The 21,948-nt window shown below is 34.3% G+C and overlaps 1 protein-coding gene across 6 annotated transcripts in view; it reads left to right on the top strand.

The window, feature by feature from the left end:
• The window catches only part of LOC145267139 (zwei Ig domain protein zig-8-like), an 845,722-nt gene that overhangs the window by 103,801 nt on the left and 719,973 nt on the right, over nucleotides 1-21,948 (top strand). For all 6 annotated transcript variants that reach the window (XM_080123191.1, XM_080123196.1, XM_080123205.1 and 3 more), the window contains exon 2: nucleotides 13,623-13,827. In XM_080123191.1, coding sequence (XP_079979317.1) covers nucleotides 13,623-13,827 — 205 coding nt within the window. The remainder of the gene's footprint in view (nucleotides 1-13,622; nucleotides 13,828-21,948) is intronic.

The following is a 21,948-nucleotide window of genomic DNA, read 5'->3' as shown; positions in this document are numbered from 1 at the left end:
TGCACTATTATATTTGATCTTTATTAATGACTTTGCAAAGTATATACTGCATAATTTCAGATGAAACAATCATTCACTACAGCACTTTGAATAATACTTGTGATGGATATATTGCTGATTCTCTCATTTATATATATATGAAACACATTATGCCATGCGAAAATTAGCTTATTACGTTCAATTAATGATGGAACGGTTTCAATATGTGAATGTTCAGTATCAATTAATTTGACGTCGTTAAAAGAAATATTCCAAACGTGCCACACTGATACACTTGTTTTATGTCACTGCCGTATAAGCTACTATTGAAATGTCTTGTTTTATTGACTCAGGAAGAAGTTCAACATCCCAGGCATTGCCTTTTCAACCTTTGAAAAGGCGTTGGTTTATTGCTAATCACTTGGGGATTTTTTACCGGAGAATGCCAAGAAAACTGTTCAGACATTGTATCTTTGCCAGATTGATCCCCGTCCTTATGGCAAATTGTCTCGCCGCGGGATGGACATAAATGTCCACCAAGGAATAGTTTTTAATAGACGTTATATTAAATAAAACTCTACAGAAAATAAAACTTCCGTAGAATGGTATTGGATTTGAGATCACATATTTTACTCATGAGATGATTATCAAAGTATCACTTCGTTTTATTAAAAAATGATGCAGTCAAATCTCGCGAATATGCGGTATCGCTATTATGACACTCTCAATATTAAACCACTTTGTTCAGTCCCGATAATATCCGATACAAAATAAATATACTATGACACCCCATAATCTCGCTACTATGTCACTATTATGTGCGTTGTGTTTTCAAATTCAAGTTAGAAAATTTTGTTCATTCATTTTTTTTTTTCAGATTTAGTTTACAGCTCTTTTTAGTTCCCTCGACAAAGGAGTGATTGGACCTAATAATTTACATCTGTCTGTTCGTTTGTTCGCATTTTCCTCAATTACTACGCCTTTGATTTTTTTTATTATTTTGAAATTTTGCATAAACATTGGCCATGGTGAATGTAAATTTTTACTGAACAGATTTTCCGGGATAATCTTTAGCTACTCCCCTCGTTGGCATTATAGGGTTAAAATTGCCCCTTAAGTCGATCATCCTTTCATTTGTTCGCACTTTTCTCAATCACGACGCCTTGGATTTTTTTTTTAATTTTGCACAAACATTAGTCACGGTGAAAGTGAATTTTTCACTCGTGAAGAAGAACCCTGCATGCTCGACTTGTTATTTAAGAAAGCAGTTTTATAAACCTTTGTTAATATGCCACTCTCGTTCCTATGTCACGTTTGATTGTTCCCGAGATTTGGCTGTAACATAAAGACTTAGACATAAATAACTCAAAGTTTGTAGACAAGACTAGTATCAATTGATGACTATTTTGTTCAAGGTATTGTAGGATTACTCAAAGGATTTTGTAATGTTATTATTAATTTCGTAGGCAACAGTTTTATACCTCATTCTTCGCAACCATTTCTATTACCTAATTGGTCAGGTGAACTAAACTACTTCCTACCTTCAAAGAAATCGCAACATAAATAATGCCGATCTGTCATCCTAATCAAATATCAATACCAATTTACATAACAGGATTATGAATAATTGTCAACATTAATTCAAATTTGTTTCAATCAAGTATTTCAATTTAATAAAACGTACAGACGAAACTTGAATAATAAGTGTGTCCATTTATTTGAGGAAAGTAAATATAAATTGGGTGCAGACATCCGTGTTTCAGGTACGAACAGTTTATTGCTTCTCTGAAAATGATTAAAGCCAAACAAACTTTTTAAAAAAGAATAGAATTGACTAATAATATTCTAAAAAATGATATAAGACAGTATGATGTGAATGTCATGGCGGTTATAAAATATTGGACATGTATAAGATGACCCCGTAATTGAATGAATAATCTCTAAAATTATATAAAAATCACTTGGTGTGTGTGTGTGTGAGTTCCTCATGGGTACTGAAACGGCTGAGCTTTTCTTTTACAAATTTCACAATAAGGTAATTTATATTTCTGGCAGTTTCTTAGATATGTCTTGTACAGAAATGTATTCGATAAATATCGAAAATAGAATAAAATCCGACCTTAAAAATAGTCTTTCCTCTCTTATAGGTAAAAATGAAAAATGAAATTTTAAAGGACGAATATTTACCAATGTAACCTTGATCGGTGTAATGCAATATATTCCCTTGCAAAATTTTTTCATGTATAAGAAAAGAAAGACTGTTTAAGATCGTCCAGCCCAAATATCAGCTGGCGCGATATTGTAAACAAACACAGACGGAATTTGATGAATGACATTGTCCCTATTATTATTATTATTATTATTATTATTATTATTATTATTATTATTATTATTATTAATAATAATAATAATATTGGCGATTTAGTCCAGTGCTCAAATTATTCCTCGTAGTATATAATATTAATATAATATTGATTCTATAATAATATATACGCAATCTGTATATATACATAGCATGTTTAAGCGCATTGTACGACCGGGTAACGCTGCGTGTCCAGCTAGTAATATAAATATATATTTTTATAAGCAAACCTAAGTCTCGTATTATTTGCATTCTTCGGACAACTCTTGTTATACTTAGTGATATTTTCACGACGTTTTGGTCAATGTAACCTACGACTTTCTGCAGGTGTATCTTATTGAATTCTGGTATCTTTCTGACGAAAGCTTAATAAAGGAATTATTTATTTAGCATTTTGTGTGATAGAAATATTTAAAAAATAACCTTTAGGGAAACGCTGTGTACCACGATTTTTGGTTGGCGATAGCTGTATACAAATGTCAGTTGGATATTCATAGCTGCAACATGGTGACCAAGTAAAGAATAGACTGAGGTATACGTTTCTTAATTTTTAAGCTGAGAATATAACGTCCGTTGTATTTGGGTTCTCTGAATTATTGTTTTAGTTTTCAGTGGTATTTTCACTACATTTCGATTGATAAAACCTACGAGCTTCTTAATGTTTATATTGTCACACTCGAGAATCTTTCTGTCCGATTCGGGAATATTCATGTCGAACTCGGGAATCCCGAGGATTCATGGCGTAATGGATAAAAAAATCTAGATAGTATTCAGTTGTAACGTTACACTAGTCTGTATGTTAAAATCCTCAGGTGATATTTAAAAAAATACCATTTTGATTTAATTCAAACTTCTTGCTAGTCATGACTGACGGAACGTTTGCATGCCGCCCCCTAGATTAAATAAAGTGGCCTGTTCGAAATTCTGTGCAGATTCACAAGTTCCACTGAAGGACTTTCGAGTTCGCTAAAATGATGCATTGATAGAAGATCGGAGGTTACATCGATCGAAATATTGTGAAAATAACATTCAAGACTAGAATAGTCCGAAGGATTCAAATGAAACGAATAATCTACCTTCATCTTAAAGATTCAGAAACGTAATCCTCAGTCTATAGTAGATGTTGTACTCAGGAATATCCAACCGACTCTCTCGCTTTTTTACGCATCTGTCGTCATATTATGATAGTGTTAATCAAAGTTTTTTTTTTCTTTACAGTTAATTTTTAAATGCTTTAATCACACAGAGACGAAACAATGAATTTATTTTTATATTTGAAGAAATTTTGATGTTACTTGTTTAAATAAGACGCCATTTATAATTACTTCAACACGTGGTTATCTCGTACTACCGTTTAACCCTTCCTTACTTAATTGTTTTAAACATCATCTCCGCCCTTATCTTCTTTAGAATCTAGAACTCACACTTCAGTCTCTTTCTTTGCCGTTCTGTCAAACTTTCTATTTCCTTATTTCTCTCTCTCTCTCTCTCTCTCTTTCTCTTTCTCTTTATATCTCTGAATGTGTGTAAGTTCACAAAAGAAGGCAATAAATAAAGGAGGAATACACGAAAACTTAAATTATCTAATATAAACAAACTAGAGATTTTAGCCATTAAAAACAGACAAAAGTTACAGATGTGTGATTTCTAAGGCGTGTGTTATATAAACGTGACAGGTGAATGTTATTAACTCTGTGCCCATTTTGCATTAAATACAAGTTCATATTGCCAAATAGATGTGCTTCGGATGTATATCATAATACTTAACTCTGCTGCACCTAATCATGGCAAGGTCTAACCTTAATTCCAGACAGATCAGCCCAATAGTTTCTGAGAAAAAATTAGACGGACAGACAGACTAAAGAGAAACATAATATGGACAGATAATATCACCAGATAGCAATATTATTAACCAGCGCTCTGGACAGAAAGGCAGTAATTGATATCGACGATATAACTAGTAAAAATAGACTGAATTTTATGTCATAATTTTATTTTATTATATTTAACTAGCTTTTATAGCACACATTGTCTACATATAAACCATTTGAATATTAGCAAAATGGACCCGAATAGACGATATTTTTTATTCATCACTAGCCTTGCTGGGTACCCGACGTTGCCCGGGTGTTTAGAGGTATATGTTGAGAAAAAAATGTGGTAGTAGGCAGGCAGGCTCGAACCCTTACCGCGAAGGAGTAAGCGAACCTGAAAAGAAAAAAACCCTGACGTATTTGATATTGCGCCCATCGCAAAACTCTCTCTCTCTCAATGTAGAAATGTGTTCAATTGAGGGTGAGGGAATTAATGTTTTGCTGTCATTTTTTTATATTTGTCATCCGAAGGATCGCGCTTATAAATGATACCGATGTCGTGAAAATCGCCTCCTCTGTCGAAAGTTTTAGACAGATATACAAACATGCATACATACATTTAAATAGACAGGTGAGATTTGTAATATAGATTAAATTGATTTCCTGCGTATAGAGGTGGTGACTAAGAATGTCTTTTAAAACTAAAACAAAACAAGTGTTGCGTGAAAATAGAAGTCAATATATTCTTTAAGAAAATAATCACGAAACTGACATGAAATTGAATCAACGAATAAAATATTTCTTTTCGTTTAGACTACTTCGGAAATCTTGGCAATAATCAATATTTCAATAATTAATCAATTTTTCTCAGCAATGATTTTAATTTTTTTCTTTATTCTTTTCTTATTGCGACAATTTTTCACCTTTGACCATTCCAATATTTCCAAATGCCTTTCTTTTATATTCTATCAAATCAGAATAAAACCTGTTTATTGTCCGCTTTTTTTTTGTTTTAATTCAATTTCTTTTCTTATCTTAATATCTATTCCATTACCATTATTCAACAAGACATCTTTTTTACATTCGGTTTCTACAATCTCTCTATATATTTAGACTTGACTTGTATGAATTCTATTGAATATATTGTTTTTATAGTTATATTTTATTTATCATATTCCCTCGCTCATCTCAAGTATTTTATTGCTATTTCAAATTGTACAAATAAAATTAATCATGAATTAAATTATAAAAATGTACCAATATGTAAATACAAGTTAGAAACATAATTTAGAGATTTTTCGATATAAGGTTATATTGTAATATCGTATCTCGTCTATTCGTAATTTCAATACATCGCCTCTTCTATTAAAAATACGTATTTAGTTGTACACACGCTAACACACACACACACACACACACACATATATATATATATATATATATATATACTTTATTTAATCACATACATTCATATACGACGATATAACTTTATGCGTAAATTTTCAGTATTTACTTCAACAATGCTCAATACATAGATAGGGCTGGGTAGTCAGTAGGCAACTAGGAAGCTGATATGATAAATAGATAATTCGATATTATGTGCATATCTATAAACGCGCGATAACCACAACTTTTCGTATAAGCCTAACGAACGCGAAATATTCTGTGTAGCTTAATTGCTATATACATTTTCATAAGTTATTATATATATAATATATATGATATACAATATATATATATGTATAATATATATAATATATGCATAAAATATATGTAATATATACATAATATATAATATATATAATATATAATATATATAATATATAATATATAATATAAATATATAATATATATAATATATATATAAAATATATGTAATATATACATAATATATAATATATATAATATAATATATATAGTATATAATATATATATATAATATAATATAAATATATAGTATATATAATATAATATATATATTATATATATAATATATATATAATATATATATATATATATATGTGTGTGTGTGTGTGTACTGTGTATACAAAAACAAGATTTCAAAACAAGGTGCTGGTGGCAACAAAAAGTGTATTTCAGATAATAATATATATATATATATAATATATATAATATAATATATATTATATATAATATATATAATATAATATATATAGTATATATAGTATATATATAATATATATAGAATATATAATATATATATAATATATAATATATATACAATATATATAGAATATATATAATACTAGCGGGGGTACCCGGCGTTGCCGAGTGTTTGTTTCCGGGACGGGGGGGGGTTAAAAAATGTTATGGTAGGTAAGTAGGAAGGATCAAATCCGGAATCATGAGTAAAAGTAGGAAAATAAAGTGTGAAAAAAAAACAAAAACATCTGCAACGTTAACAGTTCGGCCACCAAGAAAAGTCCATTCCAGTTGTTTAGGAAAAAAAAAAAACGACTACGGTAGGTCGGCGCGAACGTGAAAATATAATGTGAATAGTCCAGCATGCTAACCACTACGCCACAGAGTACTGCAGCTTAGTTTAGTGATTTTAAATAACTTCACATGAAAGAACTACGAAGCCAAACCGGTGTTCTCTTCTCAACTGTTCCTTGTGAACGATCCCCAAACGGTGTTAAGTGGTGGCAGGGGGAGGAGGAATTTATTAGAGAGAAAATATTTTACCACTTCCATTGATCTTAACCGATTTTGGCCGTGACTTCTCAGCAGAAAAAGTATAGAAATCTAAGATTATCGAGGAATTTGAGAAATAATAAGCCTATAACACACCTCAGATATTGTTCTCCGTTTGTGCATATTATATTTGCATGAAATATCTTGATTTTTAATCCTATTAATGTCAAAATCAGACGGGAAAAAATAAGTTCATTTTATTTATATAGAGATAATGTATATAATATAATATATATAATATATATATTATTTATAATATATATAATATAATATATATATATATATATAATACATATATTAGGACCCAGGCGCGGGGTGACCCCCCCTCGGAGCTGATGGACCCGTAGGTCTTCCCAGGTCATCCGTCTAGGAGAAGGAAAACTCTGAAACTAAACCTAGGGGAAGGAGGCCTCTTCAGTCCTGGACGACAACCTTCCTAGAGCTGGTTACTCAAACAAATCACCGGTTGTCAAAACCTAAACTGCTTAAGGAGGAGACTTTCATACTCCTTCTTTGCCTATTGGCCAGGCGTAGAGGTACTATCACAGGGACTCGGCTGAATCACCCAGTGGTTGACCTTGTTTCCTGACTAGGGCAATGAACGCCGCTTCTCCCCACTCCCGCCACATCCCATCCCCCTAAACTGGACACAGTGGGTTGCTTCAGTGCCATATATGTCGGTGCAGTTGGACTGGGCTGGCTTTGCCTAACGGATTGAGGGTACCGGATTGACAGTTCCTGGCTGCTGTTCCCGACTGATAGTACAGGTGCCCTAACTCTTTGTTAGCGCTTAGAGCGGCTGCTCCATCAACAGTTGTAAAATATCGGGATGTTTGTAGTGCCATGTCGCGCATGGAAAGGGACCCTGCACTCATTCCCGGTGGGCTTTCCTGAGGCCACAATCCTGTGGGTCAGGACAGCTGATAGTCTACTTGTATTGCATGTCTGGTATTCTGCACAACTACTTGTCCAGCACCCCCTCACTCACTCACCCTAACTGAAACTTTTAAATAAAATAAAATTTAATGACAGCTCAAGCAAAAGTTACGTTTAAACCAGGACCAAACTCAAAGAAAACCAACCTGCCTCCTCCCTTGAGGTTTACATTTACTAATATCCGCGGGCTTTGAACTAACTTAGATGATGTCGAGTCATTTCTCCTTGTAAACACCCCGGATATCTTAGCATTAAGTGAAACTAACCTTCACTCCTCCATTCCCTCTAACCACTTTAACATGCCTGGTTATCTCCCACTCTACCGTAAGGACTCGGACAGACATATGCATGGACTTGGAATCTATATTCGTAACACCCTCCCCCTGACTAGAGAAATAAAACTAGAATCAGAGGACCAGGCCTTTATGTGCTTCAGACTAAATATGCAACACAATATTAGCTACTTGTATTTTCTCTACCGCTCTCCCTCAAACCAAGACTGTACCCTAATAAACAAAGTCTCAGACAGCATAGATATAGCACTCTCCCTCGATACTAGCGCACAAAAACATGTATTTGGTGACTTCAATGTCCACCACAGTAACTGGCTAGGATTCTCTAATTACACAGATGTAGCTGGTAGCGCAACACATAGCTTCTGTATATCCCATTCCCTATCTCAGTTGGTTACATTTCCGACACGTTTCCCAGATCAAGATCAACATGCCTCACTTCTAGATCTCTTTCTGACAACGGTTCCCAATGACTGTACAACAAATGCCCACAGCCCACTCGGGAATGCTGATCACGCTGTGATAATGGTAGAAATCAGCCTAAATTCTTGCCCTAAAACTGAAGACCCACTACTCAAAACAACGAGGTATTACAAAAAGGCTGATTGGGAAGCCATCAGGGAGCTCATCAGAGATGCCCCATGGCAAAATATCTTTACTCTTCCAGCGGAACAGTGTGCAAATGAGACCACTGAATGGTTCAAAACTGCTATTGAAGCACATGTTCCCGCACGGAAATTCTATAGCAAGCCCCACTCCCCCCAATGGTTTACTTCTGCTTGTGCAGCTGCCATTTGTCAAAGGCAGCATGCGTTCCGCAGATTCAACCGACATAAGTCCAGCTCAAATAAACAGAAGTTTATAGAAGCAAGAAATAATTGTAATAGAGTGATAGAGACAGCTAAGACAGATTACTCTGAAACCACCAGAAAACGCATCGAAGCACAGAAATTAGGAACCCGGGATTTTTGGAAAATCTACAACAGCGTAGTAAATAATGGACAGTCAACTATTGCCCCACTATCAAACGATCATGAGGTTGCTTGCACGGCAACTGACAAGGCTAATCTGCTTGCCAGTCGGTTTGCCTCAAACTCCACACTGAACTCGGTACACCACTCACTCCCTGATTTTCCTCTGCGAACAGACGCCTCACTAGACGATTTGAAAATCACCCCTTCTCAGGTACATGCTATTATAAAAAACCTAGACACCTCAAAAGCATGTGGACCAGATCTCATCCCGGCTGTGCTATTAAAAAAATGCTCTGCCGAGGTTGCTCCAGTTCTGTCCAAACTTTACAATAAATGCCTTAACGAATCTTGTTTTCCCGACTGCTGGAAAACCGCCTCTGTGGTACCAGTCTTCAAGAATTCTGGTGAAAGAACTGACCCACTAAATTATCGCCCCATTAGCCTCCTCCCGCTTTTCGCCAAAATATTTGAGTCCTTAGTTAATCAAGCCCTAGTCCAGCACCTAACAGCTGCTAAACTCCTGACTGACAAACAATATGGATTCAGGCAAGCCCGTGCAACAGCAGATATCTTAACTGTAGTTTCTGAACGTATATACCGTTCATTGGATAAAACAGGGGAGGGTAGAGCGGTGGCCCTCGATATATCTAAGGCTTTTGACAGGGTATGGCACGATGGTCTTCTAAGGAAAATTAGATCATATGGAATCACTGGAAGAATTCATAATGTAATTAAATCCTTAAGTAATAGAAAAATCAAAGTTGTCCTCGACGGTCGTACATCCAAACAATACAACATAAATGCGGGAGTACCTCAGGGGTCTATCCTTGGACCTCTATTATTCCTGATATTCATAAACGACCTCCCTGATAATATTGTTTCGGAGATGGGTATATTTGCCGATGACACCACTCTCTATAACAGATATGAGGGGAAAACAAATGAACACATATCCAAGGAAATGGCAGAAACGCTAGAGGATGACCTCCAATCCGTAGTGGAATGGGGACAAAAATGGATGGTCACATTCAATGCTGCTAAGACTAAGCTTGTTTCCTTCAATAACTACAAGAAACCTTCTCTGCCACCAATAGCAATGGCCAAGAACACATTACCTGAAAGTACTTCTTTTAAACTCCTCGGCCGTACGTTTACAGGGAATATGAACTGGAATTGATACATTGAGAGCATTGCCAAGGCTGCTGCAAGGAAGGTTGGCTCCCTCTACCGTGCTAGAAAACTACTTACGCCTGCCAGTATCCTATACCTCTATAAGGCAACCATTCGCCCATGTATGGAGTACTGTTGTCACATCTGGGATGGTGCATCTGCTTCTTGTCTCTCGCTCCTGGACAGGTTTCAAAAGAGAGTCGCCAACCTGATAGGTCCTGAACTGTCATCTAGGCTTCAGCCTCTGTCCCATCGACGAGATGTTGCATCCCTCTTCCTGTTCTACAAATACTTTAATGGTGAATGTTCTGACGAACTGCAAACACTTGTACCTCCACGACGTAACTACCCCCGACAAACCCGACAAGCTACTAAGTCTCATCCCTTTACAGTAGAGATCCCTAGGTGCAAGAAAGCCTTTTACTCCAATAGTTTCTTCCCCAGAACTGCGGGTCTTTGGAACTCCCTTCCGGGATTCTGCTTTCCCAACTGCAATGATATGCAGAAGTTCAAGTGTAATGTTAACAAACATCTTTCTACTCATCTCCCTTCATAATGACCCCGCTAATTAAGTCCCTGAGAGTAGCCCCCTGCTTCAAAGTGGCAGTGTGCCTTGTTTGGGGTGAAAATTGAATAAAAAAAATTATATATATAATATATAATAATAAATATATATTATATATATGATAAATATATATTATATATATAATATATCATATATAATAAATATATATATTATATATATATATACAAAATATATATATATTATATATATAACATATTATGTATATAATAAATATATATATATATTATATATAATATATATAATATAATTTATAATATATATAATATAATATATATATATATATATATATATATATGAGAGAGAGAGTGAGAGACAGATTTCTTAGTTTTATCATGTCATCCGTATATTGGGGATGAATTATTGTTGTCCTAGTTCGAAGTATTTATTTTACACTTATGGTTGGAGTATTTTTGGTTTTAAATCTTTTTGAACTCATTACATAAGTGGCTTCATAATTTGTTGGAGGCGATTTTCCTGAAAGAAGTCGGTCTTCCTGTGTAGCGGAAAGATTTTATTAAAATGCGATTGGATATTTTGAAACTTATTTAAATTATTCGAATTCTTTTTATATAAACTAGAAGAGCGTATAACATAAAAAAACAAATTCAGATATAAATTTACGCCTCTTGATTTTTATTAATAATTAAATGAAAACTATTTTTGTTGTTTTCGCTTAGACTTTTCAACGAACTATTTTTTAATGTTAAAATATAATCAAAAAGTAAAACATAGGTTACGTATAAAAAAACGAGGGGAAGATTAAAATCGCATTTATGAATTTTACTGGTGAAATTATCAACATTCAATTAACTCTCGAACCATTAATACATTGTATATTTCGCGAGTGACATATTAATAAAAGTCCATTTATATACAGGATCTTATTCATATTAGAGACTATTTTATAATAATTAAAATTTTAGATAAAATCATCGCAATGATCTTTCGGGGATGGTGTATATATGGATTTAATTTTATCAGCTGGCTACAATGTCTGTATAGATAGATTTTATTCTACAGGATGGAATGATAAGATTGCCACCATAAAAAAAAACAACGCTACATCTTGATTTTAAAACTTTTATTAAAAATTCAATTCAGGTAATTTGATTATGTAGTAGAGCTGAAATATAGTCAATGTACCCGCCTTCAGCCTCAATCACCGCCTCGAGACGGGTTCGGATCTGGGGACATGCGTTTTGCCACAAGCGCCGGCAGAAGCTCGGCAAATACTTAGCGGATGGCGGCGATCAGGCTGGTTTTGGTGTTGTGGGAGATCATGATGATGATGTTTTCGATGTATGACCAGTAGTCCAGCGGGTTTAGATCGGGGTGGGGATAGGAGCCAGTGAGAGAACGGTTAAAACCATGTAGCACTCTTTTTGAGGCCAAGTCTGTCGGCCGACGTTGAGTCCTGCTGCCACAGTCAGAGTTAGCTAGCAGTCACCTGATTGCACCAGGGGATGGCCACACTTTTCAGTACATCCGGGTACTCTTTGGTGTCGATTTTCAAGCCAATTTCGAAATTACCTGAATTGTTTTTTCACTAAAAGTTTTCTTTAGGGCGATACTTTTTATTGTTTCACCCTGTACAATGGATTGTGTCGCCCAACATGATTATGACTGAACTAAATAAGGCCAATAAATGAGAGAAAAGCATTGTGAGCAGTGTGTAAAAATAAATGAGAATGTTTCGTGTCGTATGCCTATGAGTGAACGTCGGTAAAACAAAACTATTGAATATTAATGATTAAATCACGACACAACTCAGACCTGCACTAAAGATTGTTTGTTTCCAAATATTGTTTGCGTGAAGAACAGTTTGTGTATTTTATTAACAATTCAACGGGTAGCATCCTTGGGTCACGCTCTATGAAACTACTGAAAATACATGCATCATTAAACACACATAGGTACCTTAGACGTAAGTACTTTTTGATTATTTAAAATGCGGTATTAATCAAGCTTGGTAAATACAAACTTTTTGCAAGTACTTATGTAACATGTTTTTCATCAATAATATGTATTTCTAATTATATAAACTATTTGACTTTTTGTTGTATTTCCGTTGTGTTTAAAAGAATTATGAGACACTGATGTATGAAAATGTAACACTACACTGTTATTGTCTGTGATTGTTATAAATGGTTGGGTGTAAGGAAAAAGGTGTACGCACGACGACGATGATATCGCTTTTTGGTTGTTGTTATTTTCAATGTTGTTATTATATAACCAGTCGTGACTACCTTAAAAGCCTCCTCATTACATCATTGTAAATATAGCCCTACCTCTAAGGATGTTCTTTTTTTCGACCGTTGTCATTTAACTGAATTTGCCTGAATTTGGTGTGACTTGATTAGATTTGTGTAACATTTTGCCAACAATAACCTTTCAAAGATAATATTTTAAGTTATCTTCTTTGTGACAATTGATCATATTTATGTTTTTCCCATGCAGGTGCCTGTATCAGATTCATAATTTGGATTCGATTGGTCTTTTGGTGCATTAGTATAATTATTTTATGTTGTTTTTGCATTTGTCGCCACGTGCACGCTTCTGTCTAAATGACGCCGTGATCCAGATACTATGCATAGTCAGGTTCATAATTTTTATTAAAATCACCTATTGGTATATTTGATAAATATTTATTCGTTGCTAGTATTTTTCAATATATGTGCGCTTTTGCCAAACTGATTTCTCGGTTAACGCGGTCTAGATATTTAACTTTAGTCGTTTTAAGAGTTTGTTATTCCGGGTGTTATTTCATTATTTTTCTTATATTTCTTTTGTTAGGTTGTATGGCGGAAGGCGAGCGACCCAAATCCTCTCACAGTTGGTATCGAACTATTTGCAGACGACCCACATATATCAGTAAGCCATAAAGTTAACAACTGGAATCTAGTTATCAAAAACGTGCAGCCGCGACACGCTGGTGTTTATGAGTGCCAAGTATCGTCGGTACATCAATTGATACGACACATAATGTTACGAGTTGTAGGTAAGTACATTTACGTTTAAAACCGTACACGCGCGCGCAATAAAAATGAGATTAATGGTATGGGTATTTGTCACTTTATAAATGACATTACAAAATACGTCTGCCAGTTTTTTTTCCTAAATGTACGTTTCTTTTATATACCTATAGGAAACTACTTCATTAAGTATACAATTATATACTATACAATTGTATAGTATATAATTGTATAGTATACAGTTGTATAGTACACAGTTGTATAGTATACCAGTGTGTACTATACAATTGTATACTATACAATTATATACTATACAATTGTATAGTATATAATTGTATAGTACACAGTTGTATAGTATACCATTGTGTACTATACAATTGTATACTATACAATTATATACTATACAATTGTATAGTATATAATTGTATAGTATAGAGTTGTATAGTATACAATTGTGTACTATACAATTGTATACTATACAATTGTATACTATACAATTATATACTATACAATTGTATAGTATATAATTGTATAGTATACAGTTGTATAGTATACAATTGTGTACTATACAATTGTACAGTATGACCCACTGCTTATTCAGTACAGAATTACACGATCTCCAATGAATATATAAAATTCCTTCCGCGCATTTTTTTTTTCAAATCCAGATTTTGCAAAGATGCGGATTTTTATGGATGTTATCCTTGCATACTTTCTGCAACGCATATACAGCCAGTCATACCCATTTAGGACAAATATAAATAGATATAAAATATATCCCAGAAAATTTGATTTTGAATTAGTTGCCAGTAAGTACTTAGGCTGACTCAAATCATCAGTCATACATGTAGTAGTGGTAACGTTAAAATAATACCATTATCAGAATAATAATCCAACAAAAATTCCTTGTATACGTATTTTTGTGGATAATTTTTATCTACATTTATTCTATATCGATACTGGTGACAACTACGTAAATTATACCGCGTAATCTGCTACCTCTAAAATTTGTGTATTGTAAGTTAGCACATCTATCAGGTTGACAGATGAGAATGTTCTTGCGGTTTTTAACTTTTGAATTAGGATGCATGTATCTTGGCTAAAACAGATATCTATTGATCGGAATATGCACCATCAGAATCGACACACTTTAGCAAACGGAAATGCCAGTAGCGTAAAATCTTGCATTCTGATAGCGATGAACTCGCTGAAGGCGTTTTTAGTATCACTTAGGTTTTTGAAGCATTGATTATGCAGAAAGTGGTCGAGATGCTTGAGAAGTGGTAGTCAGTAGGTAAGAGGTCTGAAAAGTATGGCGGATGAGGAAGAGTTTCGTTGCCCAATTCGTTCAATTTAATCAGGCTAGTTTAGCGTTTGTCGTGGAGTAAAATTGGGTTTTTTTCTGTCAACTAATATTGAGTGCTGTTGTAAAAGTTTCTCATGCATTTTATTCATTTGTTGACAGTACTTCTACGCCATGATAATTTCGCCTGCATTCAAAAGACTGCAATGAACGAGACTGGGCGCAGACCACTAGCATGACATTCTTTTGTGCAACCCTGGTTTCGAAAAGTCTCGTGGAGCTTCCTCGGCGTCTAACCATTGAGCTAGGCATTGCCAGTTGAAGTAAAGAATCCATTTTGCATCGGTCGAGAAACGGGTCGTTCTTGTTGTGTAAACTAAGGGAAGATAACATTTTATAATGATGTTTCTTTCGGTTGTCGTTTCATTCGTGAGGAACCCATTTTGCAAGTTTTTTTTTTTTTTGTCATTTCAATTTCTCTCAAGGGGTTGGAAATCGCCGTATACGTTACTACTAATTCCGAAGTAATTTCTCGAATAGTTGTGTGGGATTGACTTCGACTAATGCTCTTACTTGATTGTTGTTAACATCTAATGGCCGATCACTACTCTCATCATCTTTAAGACTCTTGTCGCCGCCACAGAAATTTCTTAAAACTCGATTGTTGTGTGCGTGCAGTAGTGATTCCTGAGCCAAGTGCTTCTTTGATATCGCGAACTGTTTCAGAAGCTTTTTTTACCTAGCTTGAATTGAAATAAGAAAATGTGTGAATTTGCTTTTTTCCATCTTCAATTTAGGGTTCTTAAAAGAAGACGTACTTATCTTAAAACGATTACAATTGAAACGATTAGATAGAGGGAAAGACACTATTTAGCCCGATATATATAGTAAAGATAGTATAACGAAACCTTATTGGAAAATACATCATTTGAAAAAAAAAATTAACAATTTTTCAAGAACTTCCGCGTCGACCTAATATGTTTTTGACTTGAAATTTGACAAGTGCGCAATATGCAATCACGGAGTTGCTATGAGGATTTGTAACTTGAAACTTTAAGTTTATGTTTCTCGTGTTTTTTATGATAAATGATTATTAGTATAATTTTGATTTTTCGGAAGACTGTCCTCATATGTAGTGTTATTTTCGCAATATTTCAGTTTACAGAACTTCTGATCTACTTCAGTTGTATCTTGTCGAACGAGAATAATCTACAATAGTAGCCTATAGTAATAATTAGAAATGCATAGTATTATATAGTAATACGTAGTTAGATTGTATATGTAAAGCATTATGGGTTTAAAGCGCCTAACATGCATACTAGAATTGTACTTAAGTTCACGTGGTGTAGAATATTTAATAACATTCAGTTTTAAATAGCACTGTTGTGAGGTTAAAAGTATAATCCTCAGTGCAGGCGACATTCAAAATACATTTGCGATTTACTAAGGACGTATACGCAGTCATGGCTTACGGAACAAGAACATGTCACCACGACAATCAAATAAAAAAATTTCTATTCATAATTCCATTCGGATTGCCGAGTTCGACAGAATAATTTCCGAGTTTAACTAGATACACTTGGAGAAGGTCACAGGTTACATCGATTTAAATGTTTCATTTTCAATCTCAATTACAATCACGAAATTAAAAAAACGTGTGTTCATTTGTATGTGTATGTATTATACCTTTTGTTTTGTAATTATTCAGATACACCGATATTATATTTCATAAGACATTTAAAACATATTTACTTAATTCGTATATTCTGGGTGGTTAATTAATCTTCTTAGTATTCTTTATATTTTGACATCTGGAATCAAATTTTGTTATATAGGGAATTTGTGAATAAAACGAAAATCAGTCCTCATACATTACAATACGTTAGTATAATTTATAACCGTACTCTCTAAAACACCAGGACCAAATAATATGCAACAACTGATCAGCCTGTTATCATTGATTATCTGGATCAACTTGAGAAAACAAACTTGTTTCGTATAGAAATGGAAAATGTATTATCCGTCATCTGGATAGCGTAAGTATTCAAATAGATCTAGTGATGATCAAACTAAGATTCAAAGTTTTAATGAAATCAATAAGAAATCTAGGATGATTGTCAGCTCTCAGCCAGTCAAAGTAAGCAAGCTTTCACATGCATTGTGTTCTGTTTACTGTATATTATTCTTTCATGAATACTGATCCCGCTCACCTTAACGTCAATGCAAATATTCGTATTATTTATGCAAGCCAATGGCGAATCCAAGCTATTTCTTAATTGGATCTCTGGTTGAATTCTCGCGTTGTATGTTAAATTAACGACATTCAAATCACAATATGTCTGTTCATTCTGTAGTTGATTCTAGTTTCACAGGGCTATACGCATGTGTAACGACATCGCCAGTTGGGAAGTAATAATAAAAATAATAATAAGATGACGAAGAAGAGGAAAAGCAAGAATACTTAGACATTATAAAAAGATTATTCACACTCAAATTCCATTAAAGACTAATAGACGTTGCCAGCGAGAAGCCAATATCAAGCTGCTGTGGCGACAATGCAAAGTAATAGGAAAAACTTATCGAAACACGTTGGAGGATTGAAAGTCTGGAAAGACTGATTTTCACCCAGAATTCAGGGAACATCACAGATTGTTGTCAGTAAGTAGTTTTAACCTATGATCTGTCTGAGGACAATTAATAATAATAATAATAATAATAGTAATAATAATAATAGTAATAATAATAAAAATAATAATAATAATAATAATAATAATAATAATAATAATAATAACGTTGAAATCAATGTCAATAACTATGACGATGACGGTGTAAATCCCAGTCGCGTTTGGTATTGAAGACTGAGTTTAATTTAAATTATTTATGAAAATCCTTCACTAACGTTGTACAATAGACATCTGACTCATTTGTTCGAAACAAGTGAGTACATTGTTCTTCGCCCAAATCCTGTAGTGTATATGTAATTTTATTAAACCACCTATTTTTCTCGGTACCATTTTTCCGTAGACTTAATACTAACATGTTTCAGTTAAAGATCTCTCTATACAGAGGATTATCAATACAACCTGGGATGATAATAAAAACCCCAACCAAATATTCTAAATAGCATAATATTCAGAGCCTAAATAAGATCTGACTTTTACAAGGAATGGTGCGCCTTTTCTATGTGATGTTACCTCAGGAAATAGCACGAAGGTAGATATACCACCAGACTAAATGAAGTCTTGTCCTGAAATCTGGTAAGATCAAGTGGCAACAGAATACATATACTATAGCATTTAAATTGTCAATTGGGGAGAGAAAATTAGATTCTCAACTTTTTTATTAACTCAATGCGTGATATGTGAGAGAGAAATTAGTTGACAATACAAGTGTCTATGTATCTCATATAGAGAACAGGTGTTAGGCCCAGGACAAAGGCTGTTATTTCTGAGAAAATAGACTGAAGTAAAATTAAAAGTAATTATTATTATGCCGTGTGTTCTTCAAAGTTTTGAGATTCATTCGGTAAGTCCTTTGGTTCAGCTCGTTTAACTCTTTGGCCATCTATCAGGGCCCTTCTGTGGTACTTCGTTTTAATGGAACTCTCTAGTTCAATAAAATTCCTTCCAAGATCTTCACGCGGAACTCTCTTCTTGCTTACAGATGTCCTTCTACCAATAGCCAGGGTCATTTCAAGACTTCGATTAAGCAGCTACTCTCGACATTGCAGTAATCGTCTTTAGCTATTTACTCCACGTTGTTTTATACATTAATCCTATCGCGTTTTTAGTTCCTTTATCGAGTGGTTTCATAACTTGCCTGCAGCAAGTCTTGTAACAACATGAAAACAGATTTTGAATGTCACGTTTCTGAACTTTGAGAAGAGAATTTATTATTCGCATTATTTGTATTCTTTAAACTACTAATTTCTTCTTGTTATTTTAACCACGTTTCAGATGCAGTAACCTCCGACCTTCTTGTCGAACCAATGAATTAAATTACTGATTCCGTTCGAAATTCCATGCAGATTTCGGAGTACGAAAGAAAGATTTCGGAGTTTTTCCGTATTTCAATTAAATTTGTCTACATCAATTACTTCAAATACGTAATAGGTATTATAATTTACTGATTAATAACAATTTGGTATTCCAATTATAGTACTTAAAAAAACTTCAATCAGCGCTAGCGCCCACATTTACAAAAATCTTTAAACGTTGTCTGAAAGAGAATTGCTTCCCATGACCCTGGAAAATCTCATCAGTATGTCCTTTAGTTAAGAATTCAGGTGATCGCTCATCCCCCTCTTAGTACAGGCCAATAAGTTTCCTGTGCGTCATGAGTAAGTTGCTGGAATCTGTGTTAAATACAGAAGTAATCAACCATCTCACAAAAAATAACCTTCTTAGTGACACACATATGGTTTCCGTTCTGCTAGATCTACAGCAGATGTGCTTACAGTTATATCTCATAGGATTAGTTAATCTCTCGGCGGAGGCAACCTTTCTATGGCAATTGCTCTTGACATATCTAAGACTTTTGATAGGGTATGGCATAAAGGTTTACTTTACAAGATCTCTAGCTATGATATAGCTGGAAATGTTTTCTCAATTATTAAATCATTTCTTTCTGACAGGTTCATAAGAGTAGTAGTTGATGGGCAAAATCAGAAGCTCCAAGTATTAATGCTGGAGTCCCTCAGGGGTCCATCCTGGGTCCAACTCTTTTCCTGATCTACATTAATGATCTTCCAAATCACATCCTTACATCATTTGTAGACATTTTTGCTGATGACACTAATTTAGCACATCTAAGACAGTAAACGACTAAGTTCTGTCTGATTCTCTGTCCTCTGATCTTGAGCATGTGGTACAATGGGGAAAAGAGTGGCTCGTTACTTTTAATGCATCTAAAACCATGCTTCTCTCTTTACATCATAAACATTCTGACCCACATTTGGCATCAATTGAAATGAATGGCTCGTGTCTTGAGGAGACCTCAAGTTTTGACAAGTCTGGGCTTGACCTTTACTCCTGATCTTAAATGGAACACGTACATCAAATATTTTGCCAAGACCGGTGGAAAAATGGTGGGATCTTTCTATCGATCCAGTAGATATCTCACTGCTGATGCAATTCTCTATCTATATAAGAGCCATGTACGTCAAAGTATGGAATACTGTTGCCACATCTGGGCAGGAGCTGCTAGAAAGGACTTGTTCTGCCTTGATAGATTTCAAAATAGACTTCGTAGCCTCATAGATGTCCTTTTCTCTTCCCTGAAATTTCTATCTCACAGAAGAGATGTTGCGAGTTTGTTTCTGATGTATCGTTATTTTCATAGAAAGTGTTCGACTGAGCTTCAGTCTATGGTCCCCCTCGCCAGACTTTCACAAGAAGCGCTCGTTTAGCTGAAAACAGTATTAATATTTCCCCCACTCTTTATCTGTGCCTAAACCTAAACGTAGATTCCATGAACAAAGCTTCTTTCTCAGAACTGCACGCCTGTGGAATTGTCTTCCTTTTTCTTGCTTTCCAGCTGACTACAATATGGTTGTCTTCAAGTCTAACGTAAACAAGTTCTTGACTAGCCGTTCCACTTGTTAACAAATTTACCGAATTTTCATTTACTACCGATTACTATATTGTCCAATTTCTACTGTACACTCTTTAACCCTTATCCTCGAGTGGCCTCTTGGCCTTGATAAGTGGTGATGCCTGTGTAACAAAAAACAACTAAAATTTCCATATCAATTTATTATACATTTTTAACATAATATTTTACTTAATTAGTTTTCCTAATTTTTTTAATTGCTAATATATGACTATAATATACACAAACAGTAAAAAAATAAACAACAAAATCAAACGTTTCTGAATTTTTCACATCAGGATTGATTATTCGTATTATTTGGTCGCAAAGATATACATGTGCATACAGTACTTGGTTAAATTCAGTTGTGAATCACATTACAAGGTTAAAGGTTCAAGCCTCAGTGCGGGCGACATTAAAAATACAATTGCGAAATGCTTAATACTTCTATTCAGTCATGACTGGAAGAACAAGAAAATGTTACCCATATTGATTAATTAAAGATTGTAGTTCGGAATTTCTTGTACATTCCCGGGTTCAACACCGGAATCACATTAGAGGTTATATCCACAGAAACGTTGTGAAAATAACAATCCAGGTGTGAACAGTAGTTGGAAGAATTAAAATAATATGACAATATGTACTGTTGAGACGAAACAGATTAATATTGTATTATACTTGTATTCATTTTTTTTTCTGTTTTGGTAATTTTCTGTTGGCTCAATATGTTTGACACTGCCTTGGAATGTTACAAAAAAGAAGGAATGCATTATAAGCTAATGTAATAGATTACCGAAATTTTAATCGACTTTGATCAAAACCTTTCGAGTGAAAGAACTTCTTCTAATGAGAACCTTTTTTTTCAAATGTTAAGAATATAAATATTTACGTATTTTAGACGTAAATGCGCTAAACGAAATATCGAATTGTGATTTAAATTTTGCGAGGGTAAATGAGTGTAGGACACTTTTTCACCACGATTCTTAAAGTAAATTGTTATTCTTAGAACCACGGTTCTTGTCAGGTTTAATGCTCGTTGTAAAGAAGACAGAAATTACAATCTTAAATGATTCGTAGCGTAACGGATAAAGCACTAGGTTAAATTCAATTATAAGTGACACTCTTTTTTTTTGGGGGGGGGGGCCAATTCTCAGTATGTGCGATACTAAGAACATAATTGCAAAATTCTGAAGACTTCTACCCGGTTATGGCTGATGAAACGAAGGCATGCTACCCCCCTGGATTAAATAAATAG

This window comes from Euprymna scolopes, chromosome 4, assembly GCF_053919585.1.
Source record: "Euprymna scolopes isolate OS-2025 chromosome 4, ASM5391958v1, whole genome shotgun sequence".
Classification (NCBI taxonomy): Eukaryota; Metazoa; Mollusca; class Cephalopoda; order Sepiida; family Sepiolidae; genus Euprymna; species Euprymna scolopes.
Note: the sequence above shows the minus strand (reverse complement) of the source record. Positions and strands in the feature narration are given on the sequence as shown.